Here is a 14,727-nt window from a genome sequence, read left to right as displayed (position 1 = left end):
GACAATCCTAAATTCACAGTCAAGTGATTGACAGCAGTCCTTGGCTGTGTGAGACTTTGAGACTAAAGTAAGTCTTTCTTGATCTGCTTAAAGTTGCATGACCTGTAGAGTACAGCATTAGCACTATTGAAGACTTAATATTTAACAGAAATTGCGTATAAATGTGGCTTCAGTAATTTTTTGGCTATTAACGGTTAACTGCCCAAACCTTAAATTCAGATTTGCTTTAATATGTTGTACTGTAGGTGGATCTCATAAATGTACCGCTGAAGGGAAGTTAGGTAGCCACTTCACCCTATTTCTTCATGCTTTTGTTAACACATGACCAAAATTATTGTTTCTGTCCAATTTGTCTGTAGCCTAATGGATTTGTTTGCTTGGAGTGATAATCATGCTTAACATTTTCACTACTTTAGGACAAGTTGCTAAGAAAACAGGAACATTTCTTTCAAAAAATACTCCATAAATCTTTTTCAGACCATCTTACAGTCAACATGTCATCTTGGTGACAAGACTAAAAAAAAATGAACTGCTCTCATATACATGGTTTCTCAGACTCATACCTGTATTATATTAACCACTAGCTGTTGGGTATACGAAGGAAACTTCCCAGTGGGAAAGAAGTCCTGTGCTAGCTATCTGATACAGACAATTTGAAAAGTAGTTATATGCAGGTGTAGCATTGTACACAAGACTGGAGAGCTCCTTCTCTCCCAGTCTCAGTTGGATCTCAGCCTTGCAATTATAATGATCCTTAGGGTATTGGTAATTTCTGGGTCTCAGGAAGATGATGAACCACCTCCTTCACCCTGATCATTCCTGCTTATTTGTATTTTCACTAACGTTTGTGTAAGATGACATTTAGCCAGAGAGATGTACTTACTCTCAAATTAGAGAGATGCACTGAGATACGTGATAGCATGCAGTAAGCTAGCCTGTGACTTTTAACTTGTCAGCTACTTTATTACTGTGTATTAGGTTTGTGTTGTATATTAGGAACTTTTTTTTTCTGGAGAATTTGTTTTCTGTTTACCTATCTTAGTTATTCATAATAAATACTGAAAGTTGTCATAGGCGTTCTTTGGTATGTCTGTTATTTGCATGTTTTTTAATCATTTACATTCAAGCCAGCGTTCTCTTGTTTTCCCTTTCCCTGAAATTCAAAATACAAGCTAAAATAGGGGAATGAAAGGATTATCTCCTATAAGACTTAGTAGTATTTTGCTCCATTGTAGTAATTCATAAACGATGTGCTGTGATGGCTTAGGTTGATGACTCAAGACTTAATCCATATTGCTGACAGTGCATTAAATAATTCTTTTGTCTTATACAAATTTATGATAAGGATTCTTTTTGTATGCAAGTGTTGTTAGGCCACAGTTTCTGATGTTTATGTTGGAAGATTGTTTTTCTTTCGTAATCCAGGCAAAAGATACCAAGAGTTATTCCATTTTGTAAAGAAATCCTAAGATCTCAGGAAAAAAAGGTTTTAGTCATGTGCTGATCCTGTCAGATAAATTACAGATTTTTCTGCTGATGCTAGTAGTAATATATGCATTGAAGTTTTTGATTTTTTTTTTTTTTTTTTGCATTCCTGAGCTAGAAGTGATGCTTTTTCCTAAAAGATTTTTATTTACATTATCAAGGGGCATAGTTCTTATGTGCTGGTTCTGTATTGATCTTGATAAGTATTTTATCATCTTGGAATAGGAGCCGTAAGATAAATGAAGTGTTAAAAGTGATTCTTTAACATCTGTGAGTGGTATTCTTGTGTATTGTTTAAAGAGATTAGTTGTACTGGAAAGCGTATTGTTCTTACTATTAGTAAACTTGATGAAAATGAACTACGAAACTAACTTTACAGAAAAAAATGGATTTATCTCATGTTCTATTTCTTTTTTTTTTAAGATTGATATTTTGTTCGCAAGATTAGCACTGCAAACTATTCCTGAGGACTTAGACCTCCGAGATGATAGCCTACTTAAAAATTTAGACATTAGATGCATACGAAGTCTTAATGGTATGTATTTGTGTATAAATTTTGTCAAAACTTTTAAGTATCCTAGATTATTTGATGTAGCAGTTGAGATGTGTACTTGACTGAAAATACCGTGACTCTGTGTTGTAGTTTATGTCGTTTTGGACAAGAGAGTTGTTTTTATGGACAGATTTTTATAAAGCGTTACTTTTTAATTGGGTAATAAATGGTGTTCCCTAGAAGCTAACGGGACTGCGAGATTTTAGTGTGCAGCACTACATATTTCTATAAAGAAAGAAAATTGATACAAATTTTGTTATAAATGTTATAAAATTTGTATGTATTTTAGTATGCATAGGTGTGTACAGAATTGCTTTGATGATACAGAATTAACTGGGGATTAAAAATACTGTCAACTTGAGGTCAGATCGCTAGTAGTTTACAAACTTGAGTAACTTTTTTCTATGATACAAAGCTTAAAAATTGCTATTTTTGTGGACAAGGATAGGGGCTCCAGCCTATGTGCAGCTTGCTGGGGAGGAGAGAGGAACCCATGTTATATATCAGTGGTTTCAGTACAAAGTTGAAAACTTGATAATCTCAAGTAAATGAAAACTGTACATACTTGGCAACTGGGTGGTAAGATAACAGCAACTCCTGTTGTTTTGTGAAATTCATCTTTGTGCAGTCTCTATAATTCACGTTTGCCTTTTCACTTTGCAGGGAACTCCTATTCCTATATAAGAGTATTTTCTTGCAGTCAGCTCTCTGTGACTATTTATTAGCTGTTAACAACTATTTATTCTTGGTTTTAAAAAATAACTAAAACAAGTAATATAGTCACCTACGATGTTATTCTTAAGCTTGAAAATGTTCTGTTGAAGTCAATACAATTTAGGTCTAAAAACTGTTCCCTTTGGCCTGTTTTCATACACTCAAGCAAAGCTTTGACTTAAAACTTCCAAGATTTCTGTGCTGAAGTAAAATGAGGGGGGGAAAAGGATGATGAAATGACAATATGTTTTCAGATTCAAAACAACAGTGATCAAAATACCAAATAAGAAAGCTTCTAGTATGGTGATTTAAAGTTTGATAGCTTTGAAGGTGGGAGAGGATAAACCAGCAAAAAAAAAAACCACCCTTGAGACAGCCAATGTAACAGATTCTTTCTTTTGGCAGGTTGCCGGGTAACCGATGAAATTCTGCATCTAGTACCAAACATTGACAACTTCAGGTTAACACTGAGAGCTATCAAACTGTGGGCAAAACGTAAGCAGTTTTATTCCAAAATTCGCGAAGTTTTCATTTACTCTTATGGTTGTTGATAACTCTCTCCTTTTGTCTCTTTCCTTCTTGATTCACAGGCCACAACATCTATTCCAATATACTAGGTTTCCTTGGCGGTGTTTCCTGGGCTATGCTAGTAGCAAGAACTTGCCAGCTTTATCCAAATGCAATAGCATCAACTCTTGTACATAAATTTTTCTTGGTATTTTCTAAATGGTATGTTTTTTTAAATTTAGATTCCGCTAAAATAAAATTGTTTTGTAGACACTAAATTTTAGTCCTGTTTTTATGGTACCTTTTTCAGCTGTTACCAGATTAAGTTGATAGTTACAAGCATTGTTCTTGCTGCCAGAAAGTTGCTAGCTTGGGTTTTTCAATAAAAGTCATCCAACATGTCTTGTTCTTAAAGTATCCAAAACAAAAAATCTTAGTTTTAAATTGCTCTTTTAAATTATTTATTGTGACACAGTGTTGCTCTCCAGATGATATTCTTATATAGTTCTAAATAAGAACAGGCACCCAAAAATACGAAGTCTTTTAACATTCAGATATTGGAATGCTGGGGAAGGGAGGTGTATCAGCAGCAGGTTTAGGCATGTATTCCTTATGAGACTTCACGAGACATAGATTTTTAGAATCACTGTACCAAATTGTGGCTTTATTTCAAGTACAGTGTTTTTTTGCTTTTTACTGTGAAGATAATTTCCACCGTTTCACTATTCATAGGTTCTATAGCCTTTTTGAGAGTCCTAGCATTGAGTAGTATCTTGCCATGCTAAGCTGATAAAGAGAAACTGGTTGCATTGGAAGCATCAATGTACAAATACCAACAGGTGGATTAACTTCTGCTCTTCATAAGAAAGGTGGTTTAATTCATGGCAGTAGAGAACAAAAGTATTACCTTTTTTGTTGGTTGTAGTGTTTCATTCAGCATGGTTTATTTATTTTACAATCTGGCTTGGAAATTGCTTTCTTATTTTATTCTGAACTCTTTGTAATGTTCCTAAAACACTATGATCATGCTAGCTGTTTTTGTAGTTTGTCCGTAAAATGGCTTGCATGAAAATTGACCCAATGTCAATCTTTATTGAGGAATTTCTTTAGGTATTCCTATAGGAATTTATAGGAGTCGATGTTAGTTACCTAAGCCACTGGTTGCAAAGCTCAGAACGAAAGAAAGTTCATTTCTCTCATGTCCTAGAGAAGCTACTTACAGCTGTTTTGTCCTTCAGCACTACAGGTTATTTAAAGAACTATAGTTAGACCAGCTTAGTCTTGAGGAAATGATGCTTTACCATGAGAACAGAGTTAAGAAGGGTCACATTCAAAAAATATTGTTGTTTGAACATACGTGGTTGTATCCAGTAGTCTTATTCAGTGCTACAATCTTTTTGAACAGGGAATGGCCAAATCCAGTGCTATTGAAACAGCCAGAAGAATGCAATCTTAATTTGCCTGTATGGGACCCAAGGGTTAGTGTATTATTTTTTCCCCTATAAGTCACATGTACAGTAAATTCAGTTGCTTAAAGAGTACTAGGTGAGCTTCATTTTAGTTTATTTATATTTTGGTTTTATGTCATTATAGTAGCCTCTAATTCTTCTGAGTGTGGAACGAAGCTTAATTTTGTAAACTGACCATTTGAAGCACAGTTGCTAAACAGTGTACTTTTTAATTCAACTTCTTCAGTAGGTGATCCTAAGTATTCAGCATAACTAGATACATGCCTTAACAGCAATGCGTTTTCGAAAAGTCGCTTACCTTAAAGCTGTTTGCTGTCATAGTTAAAACCTATTACTTTTGCAAGTATACTGAATTAACTTAAGTACAACAGTCACATTTGGATAGGTTCACTTCTACGTAATAATTATAATGCCTTTTTCGTTTTGGACCCAAGAAGATGGTAACTTGAAGTCTTCAGTTGTTTTTAATGCTATTTATAATATTCATCTCTATCATTATAGCACTTATATTAAGGACACTGTATATTAATATCTTCAGGTAGTCAAAGGAATATCTTGCTACAGACATACAGTTAATATTTTGACATTTCAGTTGGGCAATAGTGTGGAGGTATTTAGTGCTGTTTTACCAATTATGCAATAATTGGTGTTCAACTTACCTTTTTGGGGGAAATGGTGTAAGCACCAGAGGTTGAGTTGCATATGACCTTTAGTCCTTTCCATCTGCTATTCTGGTTGACAAAAGTCCACATTTAAATAATGTGAGACAAAGATGAAAAACTGTTCTTAATTCGAACTGTCACTGCTGGGTTTGAGGTCAGTGTGTGATGTTACAGAACTGTCTGTAGTTAAAGTGGGACAAGTCATCAGTGGGGCTTTATCTTTAATTTGCCATCTACAAGATTACTACCCTAACACTATTTTAAATGTATTTTGTGTGTGTTGTCCCCTTTTTTTTGTTTCCCATGTACTGTTTAATAAAATACATTAATGCAAGTCTTGCTTCTCTCAGGATGCCTAGAGCCTCTCTTCTTAGGCTGGCTCTTTATTTTCCATAGTCTTAAAGAAATAAAGTATAGAATACATTTCACAAAGTCTGAAAAGAGTCATTCCTCTGAAGGTATTCGTGTGGTGATGAGGTTTTCTTGTTTTGACATGATCACGAGGTGGTTTCTATTAAAGAGAGAGAAGTGGTTCTGTTCAGTTGGTATTTCTTGACTTGATGTGCTTACAGGTTATGGTCCTCCCACAACACCTGTGTGAAAGCATTGTCCTTGTAATCTAAACTTTCTCTGAACTATTCGTAAATTTGCTTGGTCTACAAACTAAGGTGTCTTAGAACTTAAGACTCAATTTTAGCAAAGGGAGAAATCCAAATTTGTTAACTCATGTGTATGCTTGAAGAAAACTGATTGGCTGTTGTTATATGTAGGTAAACCCCAGTGATAGGTACCATCTTATGCCTATAATTACACCAGCATACCCACAGCAGAACTCTACCTACAATGTGTCCGTTTCCACACGGATGGTCATGGTTGAGGAATTTAAACAAGGTAAGTATTATCTTATGCTCTCTATATAAATGTATTCAAAAAGATATAGAATAGTTCCATTGTGGGTATGCTTGGGGGTGGGGGAGGAAGGATGTTAAATAACCTCTTAACATGAGAATTTTTTTGAGAGAGGTAGAATTTAGTCTGTTATGCCTATGTGGCTTAAAGTTCTAAATTCTGTGGAGGGAGTTCTACAGATCTTTCACTTTTAGAAATTGAGGGTAATTAATTAGTGCCTTGTGCTCTGAAACTCATAATTACGGTCCATTGTCTTTTGTTTTTTAGATTTATTTTAGTGGCTTTAGGTTGTGTCCTGCCACATAGAAGATAAATGTAATAATCCCACTTAATGACATTTACTAATCTTAATATAAGACAATATACTTGCTCAGAATCCCCTAGTTTATTTTAGTAATCTACTTTGGTAATTATGGTAGATAAAAGACGATGTAGTCAAAGCAAGGAGTAGACTTGATGCAGAGGGTGACTCCCAGTAGCTCTTGCAGACTGTGCAGTGGTTTGTCTTCTCATTGTTTCTTTGCCCCATTGTACAACATTTCTGCGAGAGTTTATTGAAGTACTGCAAGGAAAAAATTACAACTTTTTTTGGATTGAGACACGTAAGATTAAATTGAGCTGTGTACCCTACAAAGGAAAAATGTCTGTATTCTTCAGTCTGATCAGTTAATATTACATTTCTGAATGTATTTTACGGAGTTAAAAAAAAAAAAAAAAGTTATTGATAAATTAGTTTGAATTGAAGGGGGAAAATGATCTATAATAGTATTTGTTAAGTTAATAAACTGTTTTTATATGGGTATAAAACTGCTTTTTTTTTTTTTTTAAAGAAACTTAAATGTGTTTTTATAATTTAGGTCTTGCTATCACAGATGAAATTTTGCTGAGTAAGGCAGAGTGGTCCAAACTTTTTGAAGCTCCAAACTTCTTTCAAAAGTACAAGTATGTATTTTATGGCATGGCAGAATATTAAGTTTTATCAGTTGCAATATGTAATGATGCTCTGTAGCACAGGATCTTAAATATACATACAAATGACTTCCAAAAAGTGTTTTGTTAGACTATATAGAGGAGTGAATGCACTATTCATTTATTACAAAATGACTAATTTAATCAAATAACTTTTCTGTCTTCAGTGTGTAATTCAGAATCCTATTAGTCCATGATGAGATATGTAGAATTTCACTAGTTAACTATAGGATTGGTATGCTACCGGTAAAAATGAAGATATATTAGCTGGTTTGACCAGCAGAAGAGTTACTTTAATGCTTTCAGTAAGTATTCTAAAAAAGGGTCTTGGCTCCCAGGAAACAAGATCTTAAAAGAACTAATTCTGGAGGTCAATGTGTAAGGTGAATACATACTTGAAACTGTGTGTTTTCTTCTGTCAATACAGACAACAGTTCACTCTAATAATAAAGATTTTTGTAATTGTGTTGACTAACTGACAGATGTACTAGTTATTACTAGACTTTTTTCGTTAAAGCTTAAGGCTTTTGGCTCATATTAATACACTTTCACATCTAGCTTCTCTAATTTTGTAATGTTTCTACAATAAGGGGAATACTGAAGTTCACACCACATTTTTAGGGTTTCTAGTAATATGCTTGTGGGGCAGAAGCTTGTTAAATGTATATTGACTTGCTGAAAGCTGTATTTTTTATAATAAATTTGAATTATTAAAATATGGACTACATCTTCTTTGCCCTCAGTTGAAATTGGAGACCCATTTTTCTTGACTCAAGATCAAATATATTTTACAGTTGTTTCTGTGTTGGGTGGTTGGTTATGTACTAATCTAAAAAAAGATTGAAATATACAGTTCCCCCATTAAAAGAGACTGATGACCTTCATGATGTGTCTGTGTTTTGTTTCTATACTTTTTGCATGATAAAAGCTTTAAAACATTTGGATGGATTTTATGTTGTACCTTGAAGGTTAAGTTTGAAAATGCTTAAAAGCGCACTGTAAAGTTATTTTTAGAAGTTAGAAATGGGCTGCAGACAAGTCAGTTTGTGCTAAAGACACTGCTAGTAAGTTCCCTACTACATTTTTTTAATTTCAAAACTAGGAAAAGATAGGAAACAGTGTTATTTGACATAATCTTCATTTTAATAGTTTGTGTACAAATAGTTTGTGTTGCAGCCATTTTATCAGAGCAATAAAAGGTTTTTTTGCCCACATTGATTATCCAGGTTTTGTATGTTTTGCTCAAAGTATCTTTGCTTTTTTCCCCATTTTTCTTTTTTAAAACTGTGAATGGTATTAAGGAGCCTGCTTTAATTTAAATTACTCAAGATTTCCTGTTACATCTAGTAAGTTAATTTAAAGAGTAGACTAATTAAAAAAAAATAGTTATATGCAGTTGACAATGTACATTAAATATGGCTTTATTGGTCAAACCTCCATCAGAAAGCTAGATGTTTTGTGTTTTTTTCTATCCCCCTTCACCTCTCTTCCTATTTAAATTGTATATATCATTGACTTGTTCCTGCTGAAATTCAAAGCAGTGTGTAGTGTTCTGCTGGATAAGAGAAGACCTCAACCTTGCATTGACATAACTTCTTAAAGTGTTTATTTCCTTAAAGCTTAGATTTAGTAGTCTCAGTGTCAGTTAGTTGCTAAACATCTATGTTGACTGTAAATAATTTTGTTTTATTGGCCCTGTTTAAAATAAGCAAACTTGAAGGATGTGTGTGGCTAAGGAAATCTGGAGGCTACTGCATATCTGCATTGAAAGAATCTATTGTAGATTAGGAAAACCTTTTTCACTTTTTTTAATGTCAACAATTACTTGGAGTTAGGAAGTTGGAATGTTCTATCTCCCCTTTATCGGGTTTAAAATCTGCAGATGGTGGTAAAACAATGGCAACATATACTTGCATTTTTACAGGGAAATGACAGGAATGATTTCAGACAAAATACTGCTAAAGAAAAGTTACAGGAAAATGAAATGATTAGAAATTAAAACCAAGAGGACAGTGTGATGATGAGAGAAATAACATTCGTTTAATGAGCTTTAGCCTATTGTTTCTCTGTTAAAAAGACTTGTCCTTCTAAATAGATGAATATAAACATACCTTTAAAAAGGTACTTAGAATACTTGCCTTGATAGGACTTAAATTATCCAGTGCTTTAGTGAAGGTGTAAATTCTGGGAACCTTAATGCAGATAAACTTGAATAAACAAGATCATGTGCCCTCAGGCTTTTCAGAACAGAGTATGCATTTTTGTAGGTCCATGTGTTTTATAAGAATTACATAATATCTACATTTGTTTTTTCATAAAACAATGCTAACAGGGAGATGGTGGGAGGGAAGAAGCAGCAGTTTCTTTTAAAAATAAATACTTCAAAATAACACTACGTATATTGATGTAATTTAAACACCATTCAAATGGAAACTCAGCTTCAAAATAGTTTTTTCTTTATCATGAAGTAATGGATACTTCTGTTAGACATACTTTTTGTGATAAAATTGGAAATGAAGAACTGATAACTAATCTTGCCTTTGTAAAATTTACCAATGAGACCTTGAGCCCTTGTTTAATGCAAGCCTTTATGCACCTTTATGGACCTTGAAGTATGTATTAAAAGTACAAGCTTCTTTGAAGTTGCCTTACTGGAAGTGGAAGTAACAGATTTCCAGTGATTAATTCCCCCTCAGCACAGTTAAACAAATCCGTGTTTGCTGTGCTGGAGGTGGGACTTAAATATTATTTTTCAATTAAATATTACAGCCAGTGTTACCTGAGAAAAAATATAAAATAATTACTCACATAATTAAGGCTTAGTTTATTTTTTTTTAAGGAGCTTACCACCTAGTTGAGACTTGAACACCAAATCCATGCAATGTTTTCTGAAGTTTTTTAGTAGTTTGTTTTTAAGAGCAGTTTTTGGTAATTATATGGAAAAATTAGGTCTTTCTAATACTTGCAGATTTGTCCATTTCAGTTTGTACATGGTGAAAAACAACAAAAACCTGCAGTTGTCTTTTCCACTAAAAGCATTCTGCAAGTGTATGTATTTCTATGTGGTAGGTATGATGCAGGAATCTTACATGGATGATAGTTGCCTATCTATAGTGCTCCCTAAAAAGAAACTGATAGACATGAGTAACTTGCACAAAAATTGAGAAAAGGCCACTATTCTCATTTCTTTTTAAAGTGTTTCTGCAACATTGCTGAATTCCAGTTAAGTTGGCAGAATTTGTTTTCTCAGATTTAACATTCTGGGAAAAATCTGTTGCGTTTTTCTTACCTTTTTAAAGCAATAATTCAAAGTTTTTAGGAATATGAATAATTGAGGTGTGCTATCTTAACGAGTAATTGAAAGGAGGATGTTTGCAGTAAAATAAATTGAAGAACTTAACATTTTTATTTTAAGAGGTAAATACTGCCAAAATGCAAAAATAAACAGATGAACCATGCTATTTAAAAGAGGATAAGTCTCTTCAGATCTTTCCTTTTGAATCCTCGTAGTTGACTGACATTTGCTGACTGAATTTAAATGACTAGCTTTTATAAAGGTCTTTCCACCATATTCCGCATATATGTATAAATATGGAAATATGTAGGTACCAGTTTGGTCTTTTGATTTCAATTTACTGTTACGGTTTGAAGGCCTATAGCATCAGAGGACTGCACCATATTTTTTCACCAGCACTGACTTTGCTTTATATGAGGTAAAAGTACTAGGGTGTAATCATTTATGTTACTTCTGATCTTTAAATCCTGCTCAGAAAATAACCTAAATAGACCATATCAGTACAGTGAGTAAAGGCAAGTTGTTGATTTAGCTGGGAAGTCAACTTTAACATCCTAAACTTTGGAAAAAACTGATTGTAGACATGAAAGTTTTCTACCAGCCCCACAATTGTGAGCTTGATTTGAAAGATTTGTATTGAAGTTCACAGTAGTCATCTCACCTTCTACCATCCCTGGGTTTCACTGATTTAAAAATAGCATTCTTGTTTTATATACTGTTTTTATGAAACTTATGGAGGGTATCCACGGTTATCCTGAAATGTAATTGGGAGCTTAGAAATTATCATTAGAGGAAAGTTTGTGAAGTGGCAGATAAGTATCTTTAGACAGCTCTGAAATGAGGATATTAAACTTGTAAACCACAGTCATAATTTTACTTCTGACTTTGACAAATGAATATATGCTAACCACTCATCTAACTATTCAGAATATTGTAACACAACAAATGTATGTACCAATAATTGTGAACAATTGTTTTTACTTGAAAAGACTCAACAGTAGTAGATTAAATCCTTGTTCTCATTAGGTATTGAAGCTTCTGTACTGTTTTTCAACTGGTTCTTTCTACGTTGCTAGCCTTTATTAAGGTTACTGATATTAAAGTGTAGTTTCAAGTGTCCCTAAAAGCTGAAATGTTTTGAGAAATGTTATTCATGTGCTTGGGAGCATAGCCCCTTTCTCTACTTTTTATTATAGGGTATGTACTTAAGCTAACAATCCATAGTTTACAATATAGAATTTATTGAGAAATTTAATAATAAAACTTGAATGTCTAGTTTTAGAAGCATAAATAGAATAGCGTATTGTCTTTATCTCCAAAGGCATTATATTGTACTTCTAGCAAGCGCACCGACAGAAAAACAGCGACTAGAATGGTGAGTATAATGCTTGCTATTTTAAAGCAACAACAAAAAAACAACAAACAAACTGTCATACTTGGATTCAAAGGGAAATTTAGCCTATCTTTTAATGAAAATGTGAAACTTCACTGTTATAAAACTAAATGAAGTTGTTAATGTTTCTGAAAAACAATAAGATGAACTAGGGAGTAAATTGGCTGAATTTTGCTTCTTTACAATGCTGCAAGGTTCACTTTACTAATCCTATTTTCTTAAGCCTTATGCATTTTAATTAACAGTGTGACTAGGTCTGTTTTCAGTCTCTAGAAATGAAGTTTCCTCAAATCGAATATATCTCCCCCCTTTCTGTTCTTCTTTTTTATTAAAGAAGATTTAACGTTGTCAGGTATTGGAAACTTCCTCATCTCTTAAATTCAACATCTAAAGCCAAAAGAATATTGGAGAAATACATGGGAGTTTCTTGCTGCCTGCTTGTTACTGATGTGTTATGTGTTGCTATTTAACTCCATTTGTAAAAGCAGGCCATAGAGCTCCAGGGCTTTCTTAAGGCTGCTTTGCATTATTTTTATAACATGCTTACTTGGCTTATTGATTTGAATTAATCTGTCATCTATAAGTGTGTTAATTCATTTGTAGTTTCAAATACTTCAGTAAACAATGTTGAGGATTTTTGCTTGATATAAAGTTAGATGCTTCTATTTCATATTAATGAGAACTTGCTAATAAGTAACATTTATGCAGGGTGGGATTGGTGGAATCAAAAATTCGTATTCTAGTTGGAAACCTGGAGAAGAATGAATTCATTACACTGGCTCATGTGAATCCACAGTCATTCCCAGCACCCAAGGAGAATCCTGACAAGTAAGCAAAACTGTTTTCTCATGTAACAGTGAGGAGCTTGCTTTGCTAAAATGACAATACATTAATCAATAAATGAACTTTTTTTAGTCTTCAGTGGTTTAGTGTTTAGGGAGAGCATCTAATGTCATAGAGTGTAAGATGTTCGGAAGGACTCTTTGTAAAATCAGATGTTCTTCTGTGTAAGAATGTTTCTAACCCAGAAGATAATTTTAAGGAAATAATGTTATTTTTCTGATAACTGTATTAATTGCATAATTGCTAATAATAATAACTCCTTGTTAGCTACTGCTACTTAACTGCTGCTGTTTGAGCATCTCATATTGGTTGGTATGACAGTTCTAATTACAAGGCAGTGCTGAAAATCGAGTAGAACATCAGGCATAGTAGAAGTGAATCTTGAATAAGTAGGTATGATGTTATTAAATTTAGCAGTTCAGATGCATTTAAACTTGGTAATTGCTGATGCTACAATTCTTACAGATTTGGGAACAGTGTAGAGGATACCGAGCACTTCAGATTGTTTAGAATTGTATTTGTTTTTCCATTCATTTCCCCCTTTAGCCCCAAAACCTGTGATCACTGTTATGAGTGGGAGGAGCAGCAGAACACTCCTTTTTAAGACTATTTTCCATCTAGTGTTGTAATTATCTTACAGGGATTCACATTCTTTTACATGAAGTGTAAGAGTGGGGAAGTAGGTAATATCTGAAAAGCCTTCTTTACCATCTACATTTTTTCCCCAGAGATAAAATGCTTGATATGACAGTATGCTGCTACCTTATAAATAAATAAAAACATAAGTTAAATTTGTTCCAAGTGAAAATCAGCAAAAGCAGGTAGTAAATCTTCAGCACCATTTTAATGGGTAAATAAATGCTGTATGCATAATCAGACTTAGTAGCTCTTATTTCGGAGGGCTTGATATGTGCAAGCCTTTTAGGAAAGGTTATTTTCCCAATATCAGTAATTACATTTTTTCACCTGCCTTTCTAAATTTGTTCATTAATTGATTGGGAAGTGGGATAGTTCTGAAATAGACTTACGGGGAAAATATGTGTAACTAAAACATAAAATGTCTTCAGCTGTTCATTTTCCATGTATACTATGTGAAGGTGAGCTGTCAAAACGAAGTGCTTCTTACCTGAAAACTGCACTTTGCAGTCAGTTACGGCTGAGAAACTTGAAGAGAAGTTTAGGTGGCAATATTGAAGTTGTTTAGTTGGGAAATACATAACTATTTTGACTTCAGGATAAGGTACTGAAAAGCTGCTATTTCCTGTACAGTTACAATGGCTAGTTGGAACTCCTGTAAATGAGAGTATCAATCTGCAGAAGCACAATTAAATGAAATCATTTACTGATAATTTTAGTTCATTAAGTTTGGGAAATAGATATGTCTTTTTTGTGACTTTTCTGCATTGCAAATGAAAAGGCAAGGTCATCAAGTTAACTTCTGTTTCTTGCCTTTTTATGCCTGGTTTCCCAGTGCTAATGGAGCAAAAATATAAAACTAGCTATTGAAGCAAATAACTGCTAGTTTATTCAATTATTCTGTCAGAACTATGACTGTTTAGTGTAATTTTTTGCAGGGAAGAATACCGTACAATGTGGGTGATCGGGTTGGTGTTTAAGAAAACTGAAAATTCTGAAAACTTAAGCGTTGATCTAACTTACGACATTCAGTCTTTTACAGACACAGGTGAGTTTTGTATTCTAGATGTTTGGTTATTAAGCTTGTTTAATGCTGTTGCTTTTGTTTCATAATCTAGTCTTTCAGTAGTAGAACTGTATCTAGACATAGAAAAAGATTCAGGTAAGGAGTTAAGGTGTTAACTTAATGAAACACATATTTGATAATTTTTAATACTTCTAGACACTTCAGACTACTAATTTTTCTATTTGTTTTAATTAAAATTGATTAAAGCGAACACAAATCTTTCAGA

At 33.5% G+C, this 14,727-nt stretch overlaps 1 protein-coding gene across 5 annotated transcripts in view; it reads left to right on the top strand.

The window, feature by feature from the left end:
* The window catches only part of PAPOLA (poly(A) polymerase alpha), a 43,355-nt gene that overhangs the window by 14,341 nt on the left and 14,287 nt on the right, over positions 1–14,727 (top strand). For all 5 annotated transcript variants that reach the window (XM_038180443.2, XM_072038317.1, XM_038180442.2 and 2 more), the window contains exons 7-15: positions 1,909–2,020; positions 3,158–3,247; positions 3,343–3,481; positions 4,665–4,737; positions 6,161–6,281; positions 7,157–7,241; positions 11,885–11,938; positions 12,665–12,784; positions 14,374–14,483. In XM_038180443.2, coding sequence (XP_038036371.1) covers positions 1,909–2,020; positions 3,158–3,247; positions 3,343–3,481; positions 4,665–4,737; positions 6,161–6,281; positions 7,157–7,241; positions 11,885–11,938; positions 12,665–12,784; positions 14,374–14,483 — 904 coding nt within the window. The remainder of the gene's footprint in view (positions 1–1,908; positions 2,021–3,157; positions 3,248–3,342; positions 3,482–4,664; positions 4,738–6,160; positions 6,282–7,156; positions 7,242–11,884; positions 11,939–12,664; positions 12,785–14,373; positions 14,484–14,727) is intronic.

This window comes from Anas platyrhynchos, chromosome 5, assembly GCF_047663525.1.
Source record: "Anas platyrhynchos isolate ZD024472 breed Pekin duck chromosome 5, IASCAAS_PekinDuck_T2T, whole genome shotgun sequence".
Lineage (NCBI taxonomy): Eukaryota > Metazoa > Chordata > Aves > Anseriformes > Anatidae > Anas > Anas platyrhynchos.
The sequence above is the reverse complement of the archived record's forward strand: the minus strand, read 5'-3'. Positions and strand labels throughout refer to the sequence as shown.